The 26,876-nt window shown below is 45.2% G+C and overlaps 2 protein-coding genes and 1 long non-coding RNA gene across 4 annotated transcripts in view; 1 reads left to right on the forward strand and 2 right to left on the reverse strand.

The window, feature by feature from the left end:
- LOC134565147 (uncharacterized) overlaps nt 1–5,308 on the reverse strand; it is a 74,465-nt gene extending 69,157 nt beyond the window's left edge. Inside the window, exon 1 of the long non-coding RNA XR_010083789.1 lies at nt 1,558–5,308. This is a non-coding gene — a long non-coding RNA (uncharacterized LOC134565147). The remainder of the gene's footprint in view (nt 1–1,557) is intronic.
- A 272-nt stretch (nt 5,309–5,580) lies between these two features.
- LOC134565150 (uncharacterized) lies at nt 5,581–13,247 on the forward strand. The gene is made up of 2 exons (XM_063424599.1): nt 5,581–6,905; nt 10,246–13,247. Exon 2 carries the CDS (start codon nt 10,280–10,282, stop codon nt 11,621–11,623), a length of 1,344 nt encoding a protein of 447 aa, XP_063280669.1. The 5' UTR covers nt 5,581–6,905; nt 10,246–10,279; the 3' UTR covers nt 11,624–13,247.
- A 1,546-nt stretch (nt 13,248–14,793) lies between these two features.
- Nucleotides 14,794–26,876, reverse strand: part of LOC134565149 (DDB1- and CUL4-associated factor 12-like) — a 95,455-nt gene continuing 83,372 nt past the window's right edge. Inside the window, exon 9 of one of the 2 annotated variants that reach the window (XM_063424595.1) lies at nt 14,794–22,325. In XM_063424595.1, coding sequence (XP_063280665.1) covers nt 22,209–22,325 — 117 coding nt within the window. In that variant the 3' untranslated portion in view covers nt 14,794–22,208. Of the gene's footprint in view, nt 22,326–24,251; nt 25,675–26,876 lie in introns of those variants that run through there. The other variant, XM_063424596.1, reaches the window with a different exon arrangement.

A 26,876-nucleotide genomic window follows, 5' to 3' on the forward strand; every position in this document is an offset into this window, starting at 1 on the left:
GGACTCGGTGATGATCTCAACCTGTGGCTCCCCCAGCGGGTTATGAGGGCCCTCCTTTCTTATCCTTATTACCTGGATTTGCCAATTTCACCTTAGACTTCTTTGTTTCCACAGGGGTGACAGCTGCTGGCTGTGACTGCCCTTGCGGTTCAGCTGGAACCTGGACGGTTGTAACATCTGTGGGTTCCACTGCTGCACCATCAGACTCTCCTTTGTCAGGGCAGCAGGAGGGTTTCCCACCAGCTGGGGCTATTGAGGCTACCACAGGGGAAATGTACTCCCTCAGCATCTGGCCCATCTCACATATCTCCTTCACCCAGTCCAAGTGGTTTATCTCTGAGGGAGACTGTGGGGCATGGTCAGGCTCTGCTGCAGTATCCTCATTCTCTGGGGTAGGTATCAGGGTGGTTATCTCGGTTCATCTCCCCTTATCTCTGAATGCTAAACAGAACAGGCATACCAGCAACACCAGCCATTGTATGATATCATTAGCATTCAGAGAAGATTTAAACCCTTCAAAAACTGGTGGGGTAGACCCAAAGAGCTGGGTGAAGAGTTGGGAAAAAATTTCCCCCAATTTCCTTTTTTTCACAGTAGGTACCATTGTTAAAGTAACCTGAAAAACACAGTTAGGGTGTGATAGCTCTGAATCCATGTGCCTGCCTTCCAGAGGAAGTTAAAAATCCATGGATTCCTCACCTTATTAACCCATAAAATAAACTGGATAACAGCCACAGTAGCCTTAGTTATAGGGCCCATGTTTAGATAAGGGCCTGTAATTGGGAGAAATACAGCCACAACCACGTGCCATCCGAACCAGGGTAAGCTAGACCACATGATGGCACTGTCATGAGCCAAAGGATGGTCGTGATGATTCGTTTTGATTTCAGAGTGCAAAAAGAGGCATTGATAACTTAGTTCAAGTAAAATCAATTGTATCTTTATTGATACACACAATTATGTGATAGAAAAGAAGAGAAAGAAAGAGAGAGAGAGAGAGAAGAAGAAAGAAAGGGTATAGCTACCGGCTGAACAGACGTGAGTCCTCGTGACGCTGGTACCAATAGACCACCTTTGCAGTCCTTGTGGCAAGCATCAATAGATCCGTCATCCGCCAGGGAGGGCCTCAAAGTGTGAGTCGCAGGGGGAAGCTTTTATAGTCATTTCAGAAGCAGGGGGCACCCGGCCAATGCAGGCAGAAGTGGGGGGCACCTGGCCAGCGTGGGGGGAACACCCAAGAGTCACTGTGAGGAGGCCCGTTGCTCTGGGAATCAGGTGCAACCATTCAGATCAGGCAGGTTTGGGGCAAGCAGGTCTGGGCTCTGCAGCAGGTACAGCACAGTCAGTCAAAGCAAACACGGCCTCTGCAAACACGGCCAGGAACCGTGACAGTGTCCATTGTTCCTGCATGGGTCCCTGAGGAGGGCATCTTGGCCCAGTGGCAGCAGCTGCAGGGAAAAACTTGGATCTCTCCTGTGCTGTGGCCCAGGGTCCATGGGGGTCTCAGCCTCTGACAGTCGTGAGGCAGATGAGGGATTTTCGGACCGACTCTTACACCACCCCGTGACTCACGACTGGTCGGCAGGAGAGCTTCATCAGCCGAGTTCGTTGCATTGTTCTGAAGTCTTCAGGACTCATTGTCAGTGTCAGTAGTATACCCCGGAAAACAGAGATGAGAGGGAGAGAGAGAGAGAGAATAAAAGAAATAGAGAAGAAGGGAAAACAAGAGATGTATAACAATGATTATTATTGATTATTAAAATCTCAAAACAAATCACTATGACAAAACAAATCCAATGATATTAAAATTTAAACAAATCATGATGATAAACGATTCACAAAATCAAATAATCAAGACAAAATCTTAACAATATTAATTAAAATCATAATATTATTAATTAAAACAATTTTCAAGTATTCAAAGCAAAAGTCTTAAAACAATTTTTTAAAAGAGGATTATAGTTATATTAATTAAAACAATTTTCAATCAAAACAAAAATTATTGTAAAACAATTTTCAAGTAACATGAACAAAATTTAAAAATAATTTACACAAATCACAAAAATCAAAATACATAATTGGCTTAAAATATATGTATCTTTAAAATTTTTTTTCTTAGGCAAAATCCATTTCACAGTCCGCGGCTATGGCCTACTGATAAAGTTTGTCTTGTGTCAACATCTCTAAGTATATCTATTGTTTCTAAGTAAAGAATGAGATTGCTGAAAAACAAAGCCAATCAAAATAAAGTCAAAAGAACAACGATGGGATGACATAATTTGTTATCAAGATCTTGATTTTATCTAAAATTTCACTTAGATCCTGATGGAGCAACAATTACTTTACCAAATCGGAGTAGGCCATAGCTTGTGGATCAGTGTGTAATTAGATTGTAAAAGCTGGTAAGAAGTAAACTGGAGCTGAAAAAAAAAAATCAAAAGCTGTAATTTTAGTTAAGTTACAAGCACAAAAATTCAAATGATTCTTAGTTTCTAATATAACATTTTCTACAGTTACAACATCACAAGCAGTCCTAAAGCATACACATCCATTGCCTACATATTGAAGCACTGTTTCAGGAGTCTCGTTAGGATAAACTTAAAAATAACAAATATTTTGTTCTATGTCTAAACAAATATAATTTTATTACTTTCACAAATAAATCTTTGTTGTTCTCAAACAATACAAAAATTCTAAATTAACAGTTTACAATTTCTCATTAATTTGATGGGCCCATTCCCTATACTGGAAAGGATAGAGAATAGCACCGTCATGATTTAATCTTAACACAATAATAGGGAATATCAAATGTACCAAAGCATTACGTATGGTCAATACAAAACCTGTGGCTGTGTTGATAAAAAAGTCATAAATAAAATTCACTAAGTTCCACCAGAATTGAAAATCTCTTTCGAAATCATTGGCATTGTCCCAAATTACTTTCCAAATTTCAGTAGAAAAAACTGCCTTCTTTTATAATTGAGGCAGCCACTAACTGCATCCACTACTGAGACTGGAGACAACTAAGAGCTAAAAGATTTAGTTTTGTGATCAGTTATCAATTTGTGATTATTCACATTTACCAGTTCTCAGTTTGATAATATGTTTGATAATAGCCACTGAGTCGTTCTCAAGGCCAATCAGGACGACTGTAAAAAGTGTTGTCAAATTCTTAATTGTAACAACCAATTTATTAATTAATATTTCTAAATCAATATTATTTAAAATTCTTAATTTTGTTCTTATAACACCAATAATGTTTAAAAATATCACCAGTTTTATCATAGTTTTATATGGTCTTTATGTCCCTCAGAGTTCTCCTGTGAAAAGTAAACACAACAGAATCTGCCTTCAAAGGCAGAAAAGTTAGTATGAAGGAATTATCCAGGGTGTGTTTATGCTTGGAACTGCCGGGCAAAAAGCAGTGATTTTGGAACACTTGTTAGCCTCCCATCCATAACAGGTATGAGAAGCCCATTTGGTCTTTTCACCTTTTGCCCAATCTGGGATAATTTCTGCAGTAAAGTGTGGCAGTGCATGTTTTTTGAGTTTACTGTTTTATGTAAGATTTAGTTGTCTGTAAAGGTTCAGTTCTATGTATCCCTACCTTCCCCCCCTAATTAATATTCCTTTGTCCCTCTCCTCCATCACGAGGTGTCTGCACCTGTTCCCTTCGGTTAATTGTCAGTTATCTTTCCCGCCTTGAGTTTTCCCCTCCCAGTTATCTTTAATTGGTCCGAAGCACCCTTTTCCCCTCTGTTCTCCCTAGAGACTGTAAACCATTGGCTGGAGGCGGCGAACCTCACCCCCTTCTCCCCACCTTCTCGGCTCCCCTTAAAACCCTGTGTTGATTCAAAGTCTGGGTCCACAAACGGCTCAGAGTTGAGTTAATAAACTCTCTGCTGCTCTGTTTGCGGATCCTCCTTTCCTTCCTCTGCCTAGCCGCTCTTACACCCCCTCATAAGTTCCTACGGGGTTTTGCACATGTCGGAGCCGCTTCGCCGTCGTAGCGTGAGGGCTGGCTTCGGAGTTGCGCCTTGTCCCGGTGCTTGGGCTGGCTCGGGGCGACCCCCAGTGGTTCTTTTGAGGCACCGCGGACCCCCCCCACGGACGGAGTTAGCGGGGCTCAGACTAGGAGCCAACCCCCCGAAAAGAACTCCTGGCCGTCACGCAGCCTCTGGGTGAGCCGCCTCTTCACAGGACGTGCTCCCCGAGGACGGGAAGGCAGCGCCCTGTATTGCACTCATACACGGCGTCTTCCCACGGCAAAGGAACCCCCGAAGACCGGCTTTTCGCACCTGCGCTGGGTTTGGTAAGTATAAAACCCCCTTTTACCGTGAGGGGGGCTTTCGGTATAGCAGTTCAGTGTGGGCTAAGCCCGCGGGCTGTGGTCGCGCGACCCCGGGAGTTGAGTTTTGGGGCTCTTCTTCCCGGTTTGGAAATCCCTGGCGTTTTGCGGTTTTTTTTTACTTTCGGTTTTGTTTTTTTGCAATCGGAGGTAGTTTTGAAGTTCGTGCCGTGCACCGGTGGTCTTGCGGTTGCTAGTGAGTGTGTTTTTGTTTGCCAGTTTTTAAGCACGTGGCAGTTTACTTTTTCTTTGTGATCTTTACTTTGCCTGGTCTTTGGAGTGTGCAGATTCTGCTAACTTAAAGAGAATGGGTGCGTCTCTGAGCTCTGCACAGAAGGGAGTTTATTACGTTTGTGTTTCAATGTTACAAGTTCAGAAAGTTCAGTTTTCTAACGGTTGTTTAAAGAGATTCATTCTGTGGCTTTTCTTGCACCTTCCAAATACTTCTGAGGTGGCAGTTCGCAGCTCCCAGTTCTGGGAGGCTGCAGAGAGGAAATTGGTTCATGCAGAAAGTTCAAAAGATAAAAAGGTACAAGATCTCATGTTTTTAATCTCACAACTAAAGTTCATTACAAAACAAAAAAAGGGGCAAGAAAAGCCACGGGTTAAGGAATCTACCCCAGTTCCCCCTCACCCCAATACCAGTCCCTCTGTCCCTAAAAAAGGAATTTTGAAGAGGGCTGCTAGCCCATGCTCTCTACAAAATTCCTTGCCGTCTAGACTCAGCAGTCTTGGCCAGACTGCTGAGGATTCCTCGAGGCACCATGGCCACGTGGCTCGAGGATCTTACCTTCCCCCATCTTCCCCTACAGTTAAGCCCAGAGTTAAGTTTGCTTTGAGTGAGTCACAGGCTCCACAAAATGGTGCCTGTGATCCACAAAATGGCGGCAGTCGATCTTCAGGGTTGACATCTTCTTCTTCTCCCCTGAATCCTTTCTCTCCTACCCCCCCTCCCCTTCATTCCAACCCCTTCTATCCCCCCTCCCCTCACTACCCACCCAACCCCTTTCTTTCCCCAACTCCTCCCACAACCCCTCCCCTTCTCCAAAAGTTCTTGCCCTCTCGTCCCGCCCCTGTTCCTCCCCCTACTCCTCCTACTACTCCTCCCACCTCCTGGCAAGCCCCTCCCACTCATCCCACCTCAACTCCTCCCACCACCCCTCCCATTTCCCACGGCGCTCCACCCCATTCTCACCCCGCCCATCACTCCACCCCTAGGGCGGAGCCGGCTGCATCTCCCCGCCCCGGAAGGAGGCCATCTTGGCAGCAAAATTCCCACGCTTTTTCTTCTGGTTCCCATGATTTGGAACCAGTAGAAAATAGTGATGGGAATGAGGAAGTACACCTCTCTGCAGCGCCAGTCACCTACAGAAGGACACGGGGGGGTGACATTCAAAAAGCTAATTGGCATCCTTTTTCTCAAAACATTATTAGAAAGCTCTGTAAGGCGCACAAGGAATTTGGCAGAGAGAGTCAATACTTCCGGGGCCTCCTAACAGCAGATTTAGCAGGGGTCACAGTAATCCCTGCAGACTTAAGACAGCTTTTTGCTTGCTTAATGAACGGCACAGAGTTCACCCTCTGGGAAGCCGCCTTTAAGCAAGCACTGCGGGAAGCCATTCCAACATTGCCATTCCCGGCAATTGACGAGCAGGGGAACCCTCTCTCTGTTGAGTTACTCAGTGGAGAGGGCTCTTTTAGTTCCCCCGATGCCCAAGCCATTTTAATTCCTCCATCAGTATTATCAGTTGTCAAAGACATTGCATGTAAGCCATTTCTTACATTACAGCCACACGCACCTCTACCACCTTTCACCACCATTAAGCAGGGACCTTCAGAGCCTTTTGTAGATTTTGTTGAGAAACTTTCTAGGGCTCTAGAAGTGCAGGTGCCAGACGAGAGTGCAAGGGTGAAGATCAGGGAAAACCTTGTTTTTGTTAATGCTAATTATTTGTGTAAACAAGCTATTCTGAGTCTTCCCTTAGACCCTCCACGCACTCTTCAATCAATGTTACAAGTCTGTCAAATGAAGGTCCCATTCCTCGCGCGTCAAAATCCACCTGCTCCAGTTCCACCTGCAATTCCTGCGAGGTCTGTGCGTGTGGCAGAACACCCCACTCATCGTTCACAACCGCAACACCGCCCTGCTCGTCGCGGATGCTGTTTTCTCTGCAAAGAAGAGGGGCATTTCGCGCACGAATGCCCCAACAGACCTAAAGGGAGAAGGACGCCAGCTACACCACCAGGAACACCGCAGCCCTCCCGCAGCGACCAAAAAAACTGAAGGGGGAGCGCGGGTCCGCCCGGCGTGATGACCCCAACAGGGTGGACCACAATGGGGGAGATGTTTTTGGGGGTCGTTGGACTGACACAAATATACCGGACTGGACACTTTTGAATCCTGCTCGAGACTCAGCTAAACCTGTGCTAACCACCTCTTCTCTCTTTGAACCTTACAGGTTACACCTCACTAGGAGCCTCCACCTACGGGACAGGGATTGGCATCAGGTCACCTTAAATCCAAAGGAGCTGAAAGACTGGCCACTGGCGAAGGAAGGTAAGTTCATCGTCGTCGGTGACTGTAAACACACTCCGCAGGAGATTGAGGTTCTCCCTGGGACAATTTATAACAATCCCAGGGCCCTCATGATCTGGCTGCGCACGACTCATCCCCCGACATTTGTCCCCAAAGGACAAATTGTTGCCCAGGCTATTCCATACGGAGATCCAAGCCACTACTCCTTCTCCGTAGGTACTGTGCAACACATTACCACACAAAAGCCCATAATATGGTGCAAAATGACCATAGGGAATGAGTCAGTCCATACACCACTGCTTTTTGACACAGGGGCAGATGTGACATTGGTCCCCATTAAGGACTGGCCGTCACATTGGGCGTTAGAGGACGTGCCTGCAAATATCCACGGTGTAGGGGGGTTTAAATCGGCTAAACGATCGAAAAGCGTGGTTAAATTCGAGGGACCGAAAGGACAATTGGCTTGTACACGTCCTTTTGTTTTGGATTATGAACGGCCTTTGTTTGGAAGGGATCTCATGTCTCAGTGGGGGGTCACAATTTGCATTCCAGACCCCCCACAGGATTTTTCCATAGCGGTCACTGAGATGCGCCCGGCCCAAAAGCTGAATTGGAAAACAGATGAGCCAGTATGGGTCGAACAGTGGCCGCTGTTGAAAGATAAATTAAAGGCGCTTGAGGAGCTCGTGGAGGAGCAGTTACGTAAAGGGCACATAGTTGAGACCAGCTCCCCATGGAACTCGCCAGTTTTTGTCATTCGTAAGAGTGACAAAAAACGATGGCGCCTCCTTCACGACCTCCGGCAAATTAATAACGTGATAGAAGACATGGGGTCCCTACAACCAGGAATGCCGTCCCCCACCATGCTGCCCCAAAATTGGAATTTGGCTGTGATTGATATTAAGGATTGTTTCTTCCAAATTCCACTACACCCGGACGACGCACCACGTTTCGCCTTCTCGGTTCTCTCCATCAACCGAGCGGCCCCAAGGAAGAGATATCACTGGAGAGTTCTCCCCCAGGGAATGAAGGCCTCTCCAGTGATGTGTCAGCAATTTGTCTCTTCCTTGCTGCACCCTGTGCGCGCAGCTGCGGAGGGGGTTATCATCCATCATTACATGGATGACATCCTCGTTTGCGCGCTGACAGACGATGAACTGTCACGAACGCTTGACCTGGTAACAAGTTCGTTAGTTGCTGCAGGGTTCGAGCTGCAAGAAGACAAGATTCAAAAGATGCCGCCTTGGAAGTACCTGGGCCTAGAAATCGGAAAGAGGACCATTGTTCCTCAGAAATTGGACATTCGGACAGACGTCCGTACCCTTGCCGATGCCCATCAGCTCTGCGGTGCTTTGAATTGGGTAAGGCCCTGGCTAGGTCTGACCACCGAGGATCTGGCACCCCTTTTTGATTTGTTGAAAGGGGGAGAGGAGCTTAGTTCTCCCAGGGTACTTACTGCAGAGGCAAAAGCAGCGTTGGAGAAAGTCCAAGAGGCAATGTCATCAAGGCAAGCACACAGGTGTGATCCCAAGCTTCCCTTTAGATTCATCATAATGGGTAAGCTGCCACACCTCTATGGAATCATCTTTCAATGGGACTCAGAGACATCACACAATTCTAAGGGCCAAGGCAGGGGAGATCCCCTTCTCATCATAGAGTGGGTCTTTCTCAGCCACCATCGGCCCAAGAGGATGACACAGCCGCAGGAGCTCATGGCTGAGCTGATCCGCAAAGCGAGAACGCGGATGCGGGATCTGGCCGGTTGTGACTTCGAGTGCATTCACATACCAATTAGCTTGTCAACGGGCCAATTAACCAAAATTATGTTAGAACACCTGCTTCAAGAAAATGAAGCATTGCAATTTGCTCTAGATTCCTTCACGGGTCAAATTTCAATTCATCGGCCGGCCCACAAATTATTTAATTCGGAGGTGACCTTTAAATTGGCATTAAAAAGCAAGAGACCCCTTGATGCTCTGACCGTTTTTACCGACGCGTCCGGGGCTTCTCACAAGTCGGTAATGACTTGGAAGGATCCCAAAACTCGGCAGTGGGATGCAGATATTGAAATTGTTGAGGGTTCTCCTCAGATTGCCGAGTTGGCCGCTGTCGTCAGAGCCTTTGAGAGGTTCCCCGGACCCTTCAATTTAGTTACCGACTCCGCATACGTTGCGGGGGTGGTATCTAGAGCTGATCAGGCCATTTTGCAACAGGTGTCTAACACAGCTCTATATGAGCAGCTCTCGAAGCTAGTCAAGCTTGTATCCCACCGAGAGCATCCCTTCTATGTGATGCATACGAGGTCACATACTGATTTGCCTGGGTTCGTTGCCGAGGGAAACAGAAGGGCTGATGCCCTTGCTGCCCCAGTGGCAATAGCCCCCTTGCCTGATGTTTTTGAGCAGGCAAAACTCAGCCATCAGCTATTCTATCAGAATGCGCCTAGTCTTGCCCGACGCTTTCACCTCACACGTCAGCAGGCTAAGGCAATTGTCGGCTCGTGCCCATCCTGCCAGTCCCATGCAGTGCCGACATTGCATGCCGGAGTCAACCCCAGAGGGTTAGAGAGCTGTGAGCTCTGGCAAATGGACGTCACCCACGTTACATCATTTGGAAAGCTTAAATACGTCCATGTTTCAGTGGATACTTTCTCCGGTGCTGTCTATGCCTCTGCGCACGCAGGGGAGAGAGCCCATCATGTTATCCAACACTTGCTCCAGGCTTTCTCATTTATGGGCATCCCCAAGGGGATCAAAACCGACAACGGACCAGCGTACAAATCTAAGGAGCTTGCTGATTTCCTGCAGCAATGGGGAGTGGAACATAAGACAGGCATCCCCCACTCCCCCACAGGCCAGGCGATCGTAGAGAGGACCCACCAAAACATCAAACGGGTCCTCCAACAACAACAACAGGTGCTAAAAACTGAGACACCTTCCGTCAGGTTGGCCAGGGCTTTGTATGTCATAAACTTTTTAAATTGCTCCTTTGAAAATCCTAATCCGCCTATTGTCAGGCATTTCCAGTACAACACCAACTGGAAAGTTGAGCGCCACCCGCCTGTCTTGGTAAGGTCCCCTGACTCAGGAAAAGTTGAGGGTCCCTTTGCCCTAGTGACGTGGGGGCGTGGGTACGCCCGTGTCCTCACTGATGGGGGGTTAAAGTGGATCCCAGCAAAATGGGTCAAACCTTACATCCAAAAGAGGAGAGAGAGAGAAGGAAGAGTCCCACAGGTAGCTTCAGTGGCACTACGCCGCCGAAGAAAGTGTTCCAAAACGCCCCCATTTGATACCATCTGGGAATGGGAAAACGACTCCCCCTCAGCCTGTTTTTATGAGACCTCATGATTTGTGTTTTTAAGTTTGTTTTATAGGTCCTGCCCACCCAGACCAACTATGCAGACCATACATTTCATCATCGTAATCATCAGCCTCCTGACAACCAGTCAAGCCTGGCTTGTGCCACAGCCCGATGCGAATGTGTGGACCACGCTGGCGCGGTCCTTAGGCCAGGATCACATCTGCCTAAACCAGGCCAGTGCCTCGGACCCGATCTCCTCCTGCCTCGTGGGGATCCCTTTTCAAAAACATGAATTGCCCAAGAAGCTGCTTTATTATGCCCGCCGTTTAGATAATATTAAGCCCCGTGTGAGTCCTTTTATTAGTTGGAGGAATTTCTTTTTCCGTTTAGAAAATTCAAAAGATGAACCCCAGGAGCTGGAACTCCTTGGTTCAGCCAAAGCCCGGTTTTGCATCCACTTCACCAATGAGGCAAATGCCCTTAACCCCAAGACAAAAAAGGTAGTTCAGTCAAATTCCCTATATCACGCTAGATCGTGGTGTCAGGGAATGGCCAAAGGAGCACTCCCCCCTCAAGTTTACCATAACCCCAAAAAATTGCCAAAAGGTGTTTTTTTGATTTGCGGGACCCATACTTGGGCAGGCATCCCCTCTCACCTTTCAGGAGGTCCGTGCACCTTAGGGAAATTGGGACTGTTTTCACCTAACAAAACCCAAATTATGGATTGGAAGCAAAAGAAAAACGGTGCACATAAATCGGCTATTTCTAAAAGAGATTTGAAGAATTTGGACCCAAACTGCGATTCGGAAATTGTACATTGGAGTAAGTCTAAAGGAGTCGCAGTTACTATATTTGCCCCCTGGGTTTCAATTGCCAAGAATATGGGGGAATTGGCTCACCTAGAGTGTTGGGTGGCCAAACAGTCAAAGTTGACTTCCAAGGCCCTATATAACCTCCTGCAAGATGAGGATTTAACGAGGCAGGCCACCCTCCAAAATCGGGCGGCCATAGATTACCTCTTGCTCCTCCACGGGCATACCTGTGAGGAGTTCGAGGGTCTATGTTGTTTTAACTTGTCGAGCCGGGCCGAGGACACTAAGCAGATCTTGCGACAGATGCAAGATATGGTTGGGCAGATAAAAAAAGAAACATCAGACTGGTTAACTAACATCTTCAGTGGCTGGGGGCTCTCTGGGTGGTTAGGATCCATCTTAAGGACCATTTTGTTATTTATGTTCATCATTTTATTAATCCTGGTGGCCTTCGGACTAATTAGAAAGATGATGTTTAAATTGATTTCCAGTGCCACTTCTTCCCCCTCTCCAGAAGTTAATTACACAGCGGTGTCAGATGACCCTGAAGAAATGGACTTAGAAAGCTCCGAAGGCTATCCGGAGTCCGAATACCTTCCTGACCCACCGCAGCCTTTTTCATCTTAATTAAAAGAAAAGGGGGAGATGTGGCAGTGTATGTTTTTTGAGTTTACTGTTTTATGTAAGATTTAGTTGTCTGTAAAGGTTCAGTTCTATGTATCTCTACCTTCCCCCCCTAATTAATATTCCTTTGTCCCTCTCCTCCATCACGAGGTGTCTGCACCTGTTCCCTTCGGTTAATTGTCCGTTATCTTTCCCGCCTTGAGTTTTCCCCTCCCAGTTATCTTTAATTGGTCCGAAGCACCCTTTTCCCCTCTGTTCTCCCTAGAGACTGTAAACCATTGGCTGGAGGCGGCGAACCTCACCCCCTTCTCCCCACCTTCTCGGCTCCCCTTAAAACCCTGTGTTGATTCAAAGTCTGGGTCCACAAACGGCTCAGAGTTGAGTTAATAAACTCTCTGCTGCTCTGTTTGCGGATCCTCCTTTCCTTCCTCTGCCTAGCCGCTCTTACACCCCCTCATAAGTTCCTACGGGGTTTTGCACATGTCGGAGCCGCTTCGCCGTCATAGCGTGCGGGCTGGCTTCGGAGTTGCGCCTTGTCCCGGTGCTTGGGCTGGCTCGGGGCGACCCCCAGTGGTTCTTTTGAGGCACCGCGGCAGTAAAGTGAGACTGCTTGGGGCAAAAGGGAGGGGCTCTTTCAGTGACTGAGGCAGGTACTTCTGGACTGCCATCCAAGTTCATTGTCACATTTTTTACAGCTCCGACTAAAGCTTTTTAGGCCACCGCATCAGGTGGGGGGGTTGAATATGGAATAACAGCTTTAAAAGGGGCTCTTAGGGCAATGGGTTGTTGTACTGACAATCCTGAAAAAGAAAAACCCCATTCCATCTGGAAAGGATCTGTAGGATAAGTAGGACCAAGTGTTTGGTGGGCAGTTGCCTCAAAAATTAACAATTTTAAAGCCTTCTGATGAGAATCACCCCATTCCCAAATTTTTCCTTTTCTCAGCAAGCTGTAAAGAGGTCTGGCAATTATAGCAAAATCAGGGATGTGTTTATTCGAAAGCACTAGTAATTCTGAAACTTGTTGCAGTTCATTCGTAGATTCTGGCATTTTAATTTGAAGGAGGTTATCACATGCAGGTCATGCTTCTTTTCCATCAAAGTCCCAGAAATTTTACTTTCAGGGGAAATTTGTAGATCAAAGCTTTTGAAGTTGGAGATTATTTTCTCTTGGGGATCTTCCACTTCTATTTCATCCCTACCCACAAAACTATCATTGATGCATTGGTAAACAGCTACATTGTCAGCTATGAGTATTTTTTCTAACTCTTGGGCCAAAGCAGGGTGGGCAAGGGTGGGAGAATGTCGGTTCCCTTGAGAAGGAAGGCTTTGCTTTGGCTTGTTGCCTGGGTGCTGAGAGGGGGAGGGTGGGGGGGGTTGGATTGTTAGATTGTTTCTGGGCTCACTGCCCAGATTCTCAGAAGAAAGGTGTGTAATTTGCTGTGACTTTTTAGGGTGGGGTTGCCCTGGCAAATTTGGGTTTTGTTTGGGGACCCCTTTTTTAATATCTAATAGCAACAAGTGTTGGCGGCTAGTGATCTGTTTTCTTTTCTCTGGTTTTTCATTACTAGGAGTTTTAACATAGTTGGTCAATTCTACTGCAATTTCACTCAATACACAGACATTACGATCACAGGCAGGTGAATTAGATTGAGGGGCTAGGGGCTGGGAGGGGGTAGGATAAGGACTGAAACCACGATCTGTAGATTCGGTTGGTTCACTTGGGTTTCCGAGGGATCTGTCTAGCTTTTCTACAGAACTTAAAACAATTGCTACAGGTTTAAGTAATTCCAAAGGCTTTTGAATTAAAGGAATCATAATTTCAGGCTTTACAGGCAATTGCATTGGAGAGTCATCATGTATCATTTGCAAGCAGGCAGCTTTGTGAATGTTTTCCAGGTGCTGTTCGGGAGTACCAGTTAAAGTTAAATGGTCTCCCTTTTCCAAGGGGTTAAACCCTTCTGCCCAGTAAGCTGAGCATTGAATCAGGGACCACGAGTTATGTTTTGAGAAAACTCCATGTCCCCAATACCCACTAACTTCTTGTTCTGTCAATTTAATTTGATCTTCACCACCGAGAGATACTTGGGAAACATATTCTGTCTCTGATTCATGAGGGAAACGCGAGTACTCTCCTTTTAGCTTAGATAATTCAGTGGTGGTGTCTGGGATTTCTTTAGTGATTATTTGTGGGTCTGAATTTTCATCAATATAATTGCATTCTGTTTTAACTAGAGGTGTTGTGTTAGGGCAGCAGTGTTCCCCATAATTTTTTACTAACACCAATTCTTTCTGGGGGCAAATCTGATTAATGTGAGGAGTTTCTTTTTCTTCTGCCTTTTTTGGGAAGTCAGCATTCTCTAAAGTTTTACAATTTTCATTTCCCAAGGCAGTCCGTAGCAAATTATTTTCATCTCGCAGCAAATGATTTTCATTTTGCAAAATTTCAACTAAATTTTGAAGGGAGTCAATTATTGCGTTTTCTTCACTTCTTTGCTTAAAGCGAGTTTCTACAGCTGCGGTAAGGCAGGCTCCCAGAACTGAGCAGAGTATGGTTTTATTTTTGCCCAGTTTAAATTTTGTTTCATGTTGTAAAGAACATGCTTTATCAACCACACTTTCCAAATTAGACCAGTTATTATTAGCCCAAAATTCCACCTCTGGAGAGGGTCTGGCATTGTGTTTAGCTAGTAGAGCATAAAATTTGGTTTTATGTATAAAATCATTAGTCATTTTGTGAAGGGGATCAGAAAACCACTACAGGGAGGTAATGCTTGGTTGTACACACACACAGCTACGCTGCGTCTCCCCTCTTTCCCTGGAGTGGGTAAAGGGACAAATCCTGTCTGCTGAGGCACTTGTTTAGTTACGTCAAGGTGTCCCTTCTCTCAACAAGACAGTTCACACACACAAAACAATTTCTCTTTTTGCACTAGGAGATCTTTTGTGAAATCCTGAAGACAGATACACCTCAATAGAGTATAGGGATGCTTTCACCTAGGTGTCTACAGTGTGCGAAGAATCAGAAAAGCCCCCCTTGCTTTCTAGCTTCGTTCACTGAAGTGACGGCCTAGGTGCGGCTGAGGCTAATCTTCCTCTTCCTAGTTGTCCTAGTTTAGGACAAAATTCCACAACTCCCTCCCCCACCACCGGGTTCGGGAGGAATTTCCTCAGAGGAGAAAGTGGAAAAAACTTGTTTATTGAGAAACAACGAAAAAAACCCACTCCCCAACACAAGGAAAACAGTCCGAGATGACAAGAAATGTTTTCACCAGTCCAAGAGAGGGTGAGCAGTCTCTGCTGGGGAGGGTGCCAAAGCTTCTTTTAGGTGCAGACTCCGGGGGGTGTTCCCTTGATGTTCCCGAATCAGGGCCCGAAGCAGGTCCGATGTCTTCAGGGAAGGGAGGAAGGAAAGAAGAGGAAACACAAAAGCAGAAAAAAATGGCAAAAAAGCAAGCAAAAAGCAGAAAGCAAGAGAGCAAAGCCAGCGAAGCAGCCTAAAGCTAGCAGCAAGCCAGAAGCAAGCAGCCGGGGGGGGGGGCTGAGCCACTGACAAAACAAACTGAGAACACGGGAACAGGGAAAAAAAAACCAACCACGATTTGGGATACAAAGCATGAAAATGTCCTGTCACCCCAGGACACTAGTACAGACTATAGACAACCTGCAACCCCTCTGTCAATCAGGACCCTGTCACGGTGACACCAATTTAATGTCACAAGCCAAAGGATGGTCGTGATGGTTCGTTTTGATTTCAGAGTGCAAAAAGAGGCATTGATAACTTAGTTCAAGTAAAATCAATTGTATCTTTATTGATACACACAATTATGCGATGGAAAAGAAGAGAAAGAAAGAGAGAGAGAGAGAAGAGGAAAGAAAGGGTATAGCTACCGGCTGAACAGACGTGAGTCCTCGTGATGCTGGTACCAATAGACCACCTTTGCAGTCCTTGTGGCACGCATCAATAGATCCGTCATCTGCCGGGGAGGGCCTCAAAGTGTGAGTCGCAGGGGGAAGCTTTTATAGTCATTTCAGAAGCAGGGGGCACCCGGCCAATGCAGGCAGAAGTGGGGGGCACCTGGCCAGCGTGGGGGGAACACCCAAGAGTCACTGTGAGGAGGCCCGTTGCTCTGGGAATCAGGTGCAACCATTCAGATCAGGCAGGTTTGGGGCAAGCAGGTCTGGGCTCTGCAGCAGGTACAGCACAGTCAGTCAAAGCAAACACGGCCTCTGCAAACACGGCCAGGAACCGTGACAGTGTCCATTGTTCCTGCATGGGTCCCTGAGGAGGGCGTCTTGGTCCAGTGGCAGCAGCTGCAGGGAAAAACTTGGATCTCTCCTGTGCTGTGGCCCAGGGTCCATGGGGGTCTCAGCCTCTGACAGTCGTGAGGCAGATGAGGGATTTTCGGACCGACTCTTACAGGTACTTAAACAGGTTTTCATATCCAGTACACAAGAAGTTAGGTCACTTAGGAACTGCTATTCCTTTTTCTCTCAATGTGCTTGAGCCCCACACTTGGGCCACAAAATCTGTCTTGGTTTAAAGACAGGTATCTGCTAGGGAGAGGCAGGACCTCCCTAGAGATGGAGAATTCAAATCCCCTCCCTCCAAATTATTATAATTTAGAAAATTAAAGGGGCTTTCAGACAGAGGTATGGGGATACAAATAACAGTTCTTCACTGGTATGTACGACAAAACAAACAAACCACAACTACAGCATTAATAATAAACAGAACCAGGAACTTCAAGGGCTTTCTTTCACAAAGCCCAGGGCAGTTTGATCTTGGTGCCCCTGTGGGACTCCAAGAAACCAAGCTGGAGCGGTGGAAAATCCCGGGCTGGTGGATGAGATCAGAAGGTCCACACTGGTAGCTGGAACGGCAGGGATGTCCTGGCAGAGCAGGGGCAGTGCGGGGCTACAGAGTAGTAGAAAGCCTCAAAGCAGTGCCGAAGGAGCGGTGGTGGTGGGGCAGGGCCGGCCCAGCTCCAGCAGGGCAGGAGGAGGCAAGCTCAGAATTCCTGGGCACAGAAGCAGATGATGGTAGATTTCCCAGGACAGGACAGAGTGATGACAGTGAACTCTTCCTGCAGCAAGCAGCAGCTTGACTGTCCTCTCTGATGCCAAGAGCAAGAGAGTGAAACTGTCCCAAACCTCAATTTATCTCCCCCTTCTGAGAGACAACTCCCAGCGACCCCAAAAAACCGGGCGTAGCCTGGTGCTGCCATCTCCTTTGGCCACTTCTTTGTTTTGGTTAAGTACTCACAAGTATCCAGTAATTAGTCTCCTAGCAACTTGTGGGGAAAATTCTATAAGTAAAAAAGAAACAAATCTAACCCCCAAAATTCCTCAAGCTTTCTCCCTTGTATAGTCAAGTCATCCAGGGAGAATTGTATTACTGAACCCATAGTTAAGTAACTGGGTTTGATTACCTGTGATTATGAATACTGAAAATGCAATACCCAAAGACCCAAATTAACACGGTAGTATACTAAAAAGAGCTGAGTGATAAAATTAACTAGTTCCTACACTCACTGGCAGCACAGGAGATCCCACATGACTGAAAAATTAACAGCAGGAAGAAGAGTCCAAAGGTCTGTCATAATTAAAGATCTTTTCTCTGCTTCAAGTGCCTAATGTGAGAAACCAGTCTGTTTCCCCCCCCCAAGAAATAGACTGTTACTGTGTAATCCTCCCATTCGTGAAACATGTACTAGGGCAATGTTATAAATATTGTGAAATACAAAGTTATGTTTCGTGTCAGGGAAATGAAGAAAATCTGTGTAATTGTAGTTGTGGAACACGGCCATGGGACAGTTATAAAGATGAGTTCTAATAAACAACTGAGGAAAGCATGGAAAGAAGTTTTTGAATAAATCTTTTGCTTGCAATTACCTATTATAAGTCTCAAGCTATTCTGTAATAAGTGTCTTTTAATTATAACTTTAGAAGCTTGCTTTGTATTAAAGAATTTTAAACTGTAGTTTTAGAATGTAAAAAGGTTTTTTTAGACAAAAGAAGGAAGTGAGGAGGGGGCTCAGGCCTTCACAGAAGGTGGAAAAACATCCTGGACACAAAGACAAGACTACAGCTCACTGATTTATGGCTCCTGGAGAAGGAAACTGGACATCACTACCCGAGATTGATGGCCGTGGGAATAGAGATGGGACCCCCACATCTGGAAGACAGATCCCACCATCTGGGAAAACATATCCTGGATGTACATCCTGGAGTATTGAAATATTGAAATAGATCACAATGGTCTATAGAATTATACAGGACAATCTATAGATTTATGGCTGTTAGGTATTGAATTGTGACGTTAAAACTAGAAATGGAAACTGCTGAGAAAGCCTATGAATATGTATGAATATAGCAAATAAAATCCCAGCAAGTCCAGCAATCGGTGTGCAGTCGGAAGGGAAAACCCCTACCACTGTACCCAGCGCTGCCTTTGCTCACACTTTACCACATTAATTAATTGTTAAATTGCTGCTTGATGTATTGGCCGTGTCAAGCGTCTCATTTCTAACAATATTAAGCCAATTTTAATTAATAAAATTTTATTAATTAAAGAAATTACAGAACAAAATTTAGGCAAACCAGTAATCGAAAGTGCAGTGCCGATGACCCGGGATCGGCACTGGGTGAACCTTGGACACAGCCTCTAGCACACTGAGTCCCTCCCCTGTTCACAAATTCAGCCCGTTCCGGAGTCCCCTTAAATACACTTTATTTTGCCAGCCGGCCCCCAAAGTTCTTTGTTCTATTCTTCCGCCCAGTCTCCTGAATAGGCTTTCTGGGGAAAGATGAATAATAACTTTGGGTTTTCGTTTGGCCATCCCCTCTGCAGAATAGACTTTCCACGGAGAGATGAATAATAATTTTGGTTATTCAGTGTGTCTGAATAAGAGAATCGAAAGGGTGAATAGAGGTGGGTCCTCTTCTGATATTGTTGCCGAGATTGCTGCTGAGATTGGTATCTTTCTTGATTGTTAGGCATTGTACAGTTCCCTCGCCTAGAAAGAATCAGTCCACCCTCCTTTCTTGTGGTTAATGGTGGTGCTTCTCGCTCCTCCAGCTCCACCTTGAATTTCCTGGCAGCAGCTTTTGTTCACCCTGAAATGTAATTGCTACAAGCCCAGGCTTACTGGTTTCATTGCCACAAGCCCGGGCTTGTTTTGTTACATTTATTTTTATATACATGTAACCTTATAACACAAACAATCCCGTTTTATAACTTTATAACACAAATTATCTCATGCCATTTATTACAGGCAACTACCCAGTTCTCCGGTCTGAGCCAGCCTCAAAGGTCTACCCAGTTAAAAAAAAGGCAAATTAAAGGTCTCAAGCATGGCTTGACAAAATGCCAGCAAACCCATTTCTGCTTAACAGAGGTCACCTCTCCAAGTACAATATTGCTACAGTAAAAAACAGAGAATTTGGGGTTGTTATAAATGCCAATCCACTTTGCCAATTAAAATATAATTTTGTTTATTAAAATAAAATTACAGAATTTCGGTAAAACCAGTAAGCAGAGATACGGTGATGATGCCCGGGATCGTCAAAGGGTGAACGGAAAGCAGCCTCTATAGCACTGCAATCCACCAGAGTTCATGAATTGGCCCCTTCTGGGGTTCGGGTTTTATACAGTTTATTTAGCCGGTGGCAGAGGATTTCCCCACAGTTCTTTGTTTTCTTGGGGTGGTTATTCGAATGCACCTCTTGGAGGGAGGAGTGTTAATTTCTTTCGTCCTGTGAGTGAATTGAAAACAAAATTCTGAATGAACGGGCTTCCTCCTCTGATTGCAGGGCTTTCACAGCTAGGCTGTTTTGGGAGGACGACTGATTTCTATCTTGATGCGTCTTCTATTCTGATGCCAATGGCAAAGTCCCCAATTCCCGGCATTGCATTGTCCTCCTCTGAATGGCGGTTCCTGGGTGTTGCCTGTCTTGAAATTAGTCAGTTTCGTTCCCGACCTCAACCAGTGTTTCATTTTACAGAACATATTCACATGCACCAAAACACGAATTAATATACCATATTTATTACAGGGTGGAGGAGGCAACCCCAAACAGACCATTGAGATGGGCAGGAAAGAGCAAGGGAGGGAACTTGTTATGAAACATTTGAAAAGCCAGCCTGAAAATGCAAATGTCACTGGGTCTCAGCAGAGCACAGTGAGCTACAGTGAGCACAACTCAGTCACCAGACTGAATTTCATGTATCAGGGGTATATCTGATATTTGAACACTGGGGTACACTCAACTTGCCTCCATGAAGAGATGAGAGAGACCCTGCTGTACAGTCATTCCTGCACTTCAATGGAAAATCACTGCTTCTCTCACCATGATCCCGGATTTCAACTGATTTCTAAACCAGTAGGGCAATAAAATCAATTCAAGTAAGAAAACCTGTCTTTTTATCCCATTTCTCCTATGACTTATATTTGGACAGTTGGCATATCATCACCTTTCTCTGCCTCTTTTTCTAACCTTGACTGGACCAAAAGTGACATATGACCAACCACAAAATATTCTGAAACTTAACATCTATAAGGCTATATCGCTACAAGCATTTAAAACCACTGAAACTGGCTCAAAATTAAGTTCTCTCTGGCCCAATTTGTGTTCTTGCAGCACTATATCTACTTTGTTCCCAGTTTTTTGGGGGGGCTTTTCATACAGCAACAAGGATGGCTCCCTGCCCATGAGAAGTTATCTTTGGAAGAAAGCATCATGAAAGCAGAATACACAAAAGCATATGACACTTGAAAAATTTTACATCATTGTCCAGATTCTTCTGAGAATTGTCCAAAGCTTCCTATGCAGAAAAAAAGTGACGAAAAGGGCACTCACACTACCAGGCTTTAGGACTACACAGTGAGGTATTTGTGGAGATCAGTTGGCAGAGAGGGACACTTTCCAGGGGTTCCAAGGTGACCTCTTCAATAACCTAGAGACTACTGACTGCAGAAATATCAGCCTCCATGTTTAGAGGCTAAAGCTTAGTCCATAAAAATACCCTTTTTGCCCCTTCACCCAGACCTGGAATATGCATCAAATTTATAGATCAACATCAGGGCTAGGGTTTCCAGATCAGTAGTTTTCCTTTGGCACTGGTGACACTAAGCATCTAACTAGTTGTTTCAGTAGAGGACACTCAGAGTCAAGTGTCTAGTTTCTTTAGAGGAGAGGGGAAAAAAAGGCACCTCAAACCAAGCCCAACTAAACAACTAACCAGAAATTGTTCCCTATGACAGTGTGATCTTACATGGTAGTTGGAGGAATAATCCTAGAAATACACATCCTGCCATACTTCACCAAGATTTGTTTTTCTCTGTATACTTCCTCTTTTCAAAACCCCTAAAATAACCAAAGCAGTAAGTTGCCATCATAGAACAACACAGGCACCATCACATCTTTAAAAAACAATAAACAACTCTAAATAAAATATGAGAGCTCCTTTGCTACTCCAGAGTTTATAATTTCACCATGAACTGATTCAGTTTAAGCAATCAACCCACAAGGAAAGTAGAATTATGAAACACCACAAAAAGATCTGTTTGTGAAGTACCCATGTCAGTGCTCAGTGTAAACTATACTTCTGAGACAGGTGCATGTCTGGGAGACCTCTTAACAGGATTTTCACCAGGATGGGAGGGAACTGCATTCCTTGCAGGATTTTCATCCGTGTCCACTACCAACCAGAAATTAAGCCCAAGTCTCACTGCTTGGCATTGCTGATGAAGATATAGAGTACAAAGATGAGAGGGACCACAAAGACACATACAGACTAGCTCTAGGCAATCTGGCAGGAACCACATATGGGACTAGAGCTACTCTATAGCAGTGGCTGTTATCTCCAGCAGACACAGAAGAACAGAGCTTGTCCCAGTTTTGTCATTCTCAGCTTCAGCCAACTACCTATTTGGCACTAAAGTAGTGAGATACAGGCACACTGCTCCACTGGTGATAAGGGCATGGGAAAGGCATTCATCCCAGCAGAGGACAGAGGTGTCAGTAACGAGCCAAGCTTGGTGCCTGCCAAAAGGCTAGGAGGAGCACCCTTGAGTACTGCATTTTAGTGAGTATTAGGTAAGATTATCACCCTGTAATGCACACACTTCATGGCTGGACCTTAAGGGCATTGGATCTATTCTCCCCACCCAGTCCCACGTGAAGTTTGTGGGAGTTTGATTGCAGAAGGTAGCAGGGGATTCGAGGAAAACCTGAGCCTCTCCTCTCCTACAGCAAGCAAGATGACAACAGATGCTGCTAGCTCAATATGAGCTAACAGCAAGTTATCTTGCTACATAGAAAGCTTCCAGCTTGCATTAGACAAGTCCAAGATGCACTCTTTAACCTCAGAGAAAAAAAACCCAGTTTATTTATTCCACTGGCATATTAGAGATGGCCAACCAGAACAGCTAAAATGGGAAAAGTTTCTACAACCTGGGACAAAAAGAGGTCCTGGGTTTTAGGCAGTTTATGAAGAACCCATGAGCTACCACAGCAGCATACTAAGGAATCTTGGTTTATCTGGAAAACTGATAGATTTAGTTCATTTTGAAGGACAAGAACACTCATGTCCCTTGCCCCCATTTCTTCTCAGCACCTCTGCAGTCCCTCAATGTCATGTCATCCTGAAATAGCCACACCGCAGAATAGCCTATACAAACTCCAGTTGTGCAAGCTGATACCTGGGAGAAGCAGAAAAGAAACAGTGGATAAATTTTCTTTTGGCATTGCTGAAAACTACAATTCAAATACAAATGCATTTTTTTAAAACTCCTGCACTTTGGGCTTGATGGACAATACCCCAGGGGAATCTGTCCCTGGGCTCCAATGAGTACATATTAAAATGACCATACTCCTTTATGTATAAACAGTGTCATTAGACTTGTACTTTTAAAAAATAAGATTAACCCAGACTAGGGCCAGGCTCTACAGATAAGCTACTACTTTATCTCCTACAAATATTTTTAATAGTTTTAAATTACAAGTAATCCTCACTCCAGGTAATGGAACTGACACAAAATATCTGAAGACACACAGCCCCCAGACTTTCACAGAAAGTCCAGAAGCAACCACAGTATAAGAAAGGAATCCTACGTCACAGCAAAGAGGAGGAGGCACAAGGCCAAGACAGCCTAAATGTGGGGGAAGAGTCATTCAGAGTAAATACAATAAAAAAAGGATTTTAAAAACCCTTCATATAAAAGCTCAAGGAGATTAAAGCAAAAATAATGGTTCAAAAATATGTACAGGACTGTTGGAGACCAACAGAAAATTCTGCCGAAAAATAACTTACATTTAAACCAGAAGTCAATGGCATCACACAATTTTGAAAAGTGGAAATCTGTGTCACGATCAGCATTTATGAAGAGTGTGGTGGTGTGGGTTTTTGCTTTGAGTCTTCAGGCTAGCTTTCTATGTCATTTGTGTGTTATGATTTAAATTATACATGCCGTTATGTGTCAATTCTCTGTATCCCTGCCTCTGTTGCTAGAATTTTCCTTGCCAATCTTCCCTCACTCGATATATCATTTGCTGTTTTATATCATTACACTGCTTTTGCTATTCCCACTGGATTCAGTTCTGTATCTCTGCCTTGGACTCCTCCCTGAGTGCATTCTCATTGGTTGTTTGCTTTGTATCGCCCTGTATATAAAACCCACGGCAGGACACGTGCTCCTGGTCCTTGGGGTTCAGGTTTTAGTTTTTATTCTTCAGCTGTACCATTAATAAATCTCCTCAGTTTACCCCAAGACCCGTCTCACCTCTGCTTCATCTCTGCACCCCAAAAGCACTCGCTGAGACCATCGAAGTTCCTGAGCAGGGAGAAAGAGCCTCCCTGGGGGAAATGTGTTGCACCCCAATGCTGCCTTGTGCATCCTGGGAAACGCATGCCGCAACATACTGGCGCACCAACATTGGGCAACAGCACCAAAGACTCTGAGACCGCGGCACCACCAGAACACTGCAAAACGCGACTTCAGTACCTTCTCCAGCGGACCGGCCGTCCCAGACCGGGGCGGCCCCTCCCCCACCGCGCAGAGATGCCGCGTGCCACCACGCCGTCGTTCTACCACCGCCGGCTGCGGGGCGCGACCTGAGCGGCCCTGGCCGGGCGGGACCCCCGGCGCGGCGCGGGGCAGCGAGGCACCACCGTGAGCCGACGCGTGGCCCCGGCCCCGCCGCTGCACGACGCAAGCCACGGCATCCAGAGAAACCAGGCGGAGTACACCCCGCCAGACGGCAGCGGCGGCGAGAAGAGCCCGCGGAACGAGGGGCTCCCTGCCTCTTCGTAGCTCGCGAAGAAGAAGGGAGTGAAGAACATCGGTGACACGGGACTTCCTGACTCCAGAGCGTAACCGAAGCAGGGGCGGTTCCAGGACCCTTTAGTGCCTGCTCCCAGAGGGGTAGTGTACCCGGGGCCGAAAGAGAAAGCTCGCCGAGAAGGCCCTCGCAAGGTACGGTGCCTTGGAGGGAAGGTGCAGGAGCACACTGTGGCTGAGGTCTGCCATAAGTGACTTGGGGAGATCCAGTCACGGAGGCGGCGAGCCGAGAAAAGAAAGGTGCCTAGGTCGTTGTACGGGTATAAAGTCTCTAAAGGTCTTACAGCATTTTAGTATCTAAATAGAGTAATTTATTTATACAAAAGCACATATCTGAAGGCATAAGAGTTCTGAGAGCGGCCTTATTCTACAATCAATTATAAACCTAGGCAAACAAAGTCTAAACAAGACAATAACCAAAGCATAGAAATCTTAACACACACAACTCTAATGAAACAGCAAACAAAGCATAGAATTCCTAGCAAGCAAAACTAGTAAGACTATAAGCAAAGCACATATCTGAAATTACAGCCTCTAGGTAAATCAGCCTCCTATCTCCTGACCCCAAGCAGGATTTTCCAACCGTGGGGTCACGATAACAAAAAAGGAACACAAGATCACAGATCCCAGACAGGGGTCCCGGCCACGGGGATCACAGTGGCAGTGGGGGGGTCCCCAACTCAGCAGAGTTCCCGAACGCAGGGTCACAGGGACAAGGAGGGGTCCCTGGGGTCCTGCACCCTCGCAGGGGGAAGGAACGGAACCCCAGGGCCCAGATGCCAGGCTACAATAGATGATACCTTTAGAATCCCATTCAGCTCCCTGGCAAGGCTCCTTCCTCAGGCTGCAGGAGGTGGAGGTTGGATCGATTGATCGGATTGATCACTCGACCGCTGACTGACTGACACAGAGGCTTTTTATCCCAAATTGCAAAATGCATATTCATATTTTTTATCTACACACTAACCAATCTAGGTACAATTCTAAAGTTCGTAAAACTACGAAAATCAGCGTCAAAACCTACGCACATAGCATATCTACTAACGTAAAACTCTATCTTACTAGCATAAGGTTCTACCTTGTTGTACATAAAACTCATACTAAAAATTATAAACAGTACCCTACTCTATTTTTGTTATGTCTGTACTCTATCACTAAGCCTGAAGCTGTGTCCTTCTACACTGAACTAGGACTTAGGGCATGTAAAGCTTAAGGCTCAGGGTTAGATTTCTACTTTATGTATCTAAAGCTTTTATATATTCTAATTTTTCTAAAGGTTTTAATTCTATCTCTGTACTTTTCACTCTCTGTGGAGGATCCATGGAAACATGGACTCCGACATCTCCCCCTCTTTGTTTACACATGTAGACTTTCTTAACAACCTTATTAATCACATATATTAGCTTTAGGTTTGGCTAACTAGGGAAAAAAGATCTGTGCTACTAAAAGCAAGCAAAGCAAAAGGGAAAAAGATAACATACAATTGTTCTCCACATCTACTAACAGAAATTCTACATTACTACAGATTCCCACATTAAAATCCCCGAAGTCCAAAGTCTTTTGTGACTGAAGCACACGATGGCAGGTGCAAATCGGAATCTCTGCGCAGTTCACGTCTGCGTGCTTGCTCGTCTGTTCATGGAGTGGTCAGCATGTTTCTGTGCTTGCTGTCTTCTTCACATTCTATGCTAGAATTCACCTGGGCTCAAATCTGCAGAAACACAAGCAAGCCCTTCGCTCCAGGTTAATAGAGAAAGTGTACCTTCAATTTTTCCTGTTTCTAGATTTCTAAACTAAAAAAACCTTTTCCCTGCGTGTACCGGTATAAAATTGCACTTAAAGAACATCCACTGACTGGTGGATATTTTACACTTCTTCATTCTAATGAGTTGACAGCTCCTGTAAATACAGAAAATTGCACCAGCTGGTAGACTGGGCAATATGTATGATTGATGCAAATATTACATAAGTGCACAGGTACTCTAAACAAATGCATAACTCTGTTAAGTACTGACAGAAATCAGGAAAATTCAGGTACAACAATGAAGAACAGGCATAATTGGTGACTTTTAACAATTACATATGTAAAATGAAGTAATTACTAATTACTAAAACACTGTGCTTTCATCTCAGAGTCTGCAGACAGCTTTTGGGACCTTTTTTCAGTGCAGACTCAGACCACCTTTCCCGGGCAAGACGCCTGGGTCCACTCCAAAAATTGGTTCAGCTGTCATTTTACAGGGTCAAATTGTCAAGTCAAAATGACTTGAATTTGTTTTTTGAAGCAGAAACCATCTGAGATTTTGGCAGAACATCCATCCAGATAGTCAGGGCTTGGCCAAGGCTCAGGCTCTAAACTGGAGTGAGGTCCCTTAATACATTTCTAAAACAAAGATCTTAACAATAGCAGTTATGAAATACTTAAACAATTATAAAATAAAGGCAAGATCTTGAAATGACACGTGTCCCTAGATAGTTAGAAGAAGGATACTAAAGCACATCAAAAATCCTCTGCAAAATAAGGAAAATTAACAAATTCACATCAAATAATATATCAACACTAATCATCCTAGAAAATTGAAATAATGCCTTTCTAAACTACCATATACTTATAACTTACAAAAAGGGAAACCACTAAAACAGCTCACAACCAACAACAATCCTAATGTGGATTTGTGAAATGCAGCTAGTGATAAAACCTTTCAAACCTTTCAAACCTTTCAAACCTTTTATCTTCTTCCATCTACTAATAGGTGTTTTCCAATGTTTCATCACTGCTGTTCCTGTGAAGTGTCTTATCTCTAGAACTAATTTAACTTTACAAATAAAATGAGCATATTTTCTTAAAAACAAACAACACTTAAACTTAATATGAATAAATCTTAACAGAACTCATATGCTATAAAAAACCTT

The sequence above is a fragment of the Prinia subflava genome (assembly GCF_021018805.1).
Source record: "Prinia subflava isolate CZ2003 ecotype Zambia chromosome W unlocalized genomic scaffold, Cam_Psub_1.2 scaffold_36_NEW, whole genome shotgun sequence".
NCBI lineage: Eukaryota > Metazoa > Chordata > Aves > Passeriformes > Cisticolidae > Prinia > Prinia subflava.

What these genes read in the sequence shown, in the direction of transcription:
- LOC134565150 (XM_063424599.1), top strand. Translation starts at nt 10,280, where the DNA reads ATGCAGACCATACATTTCATCATCGTAATCATCAGCCTCCTGACAACC.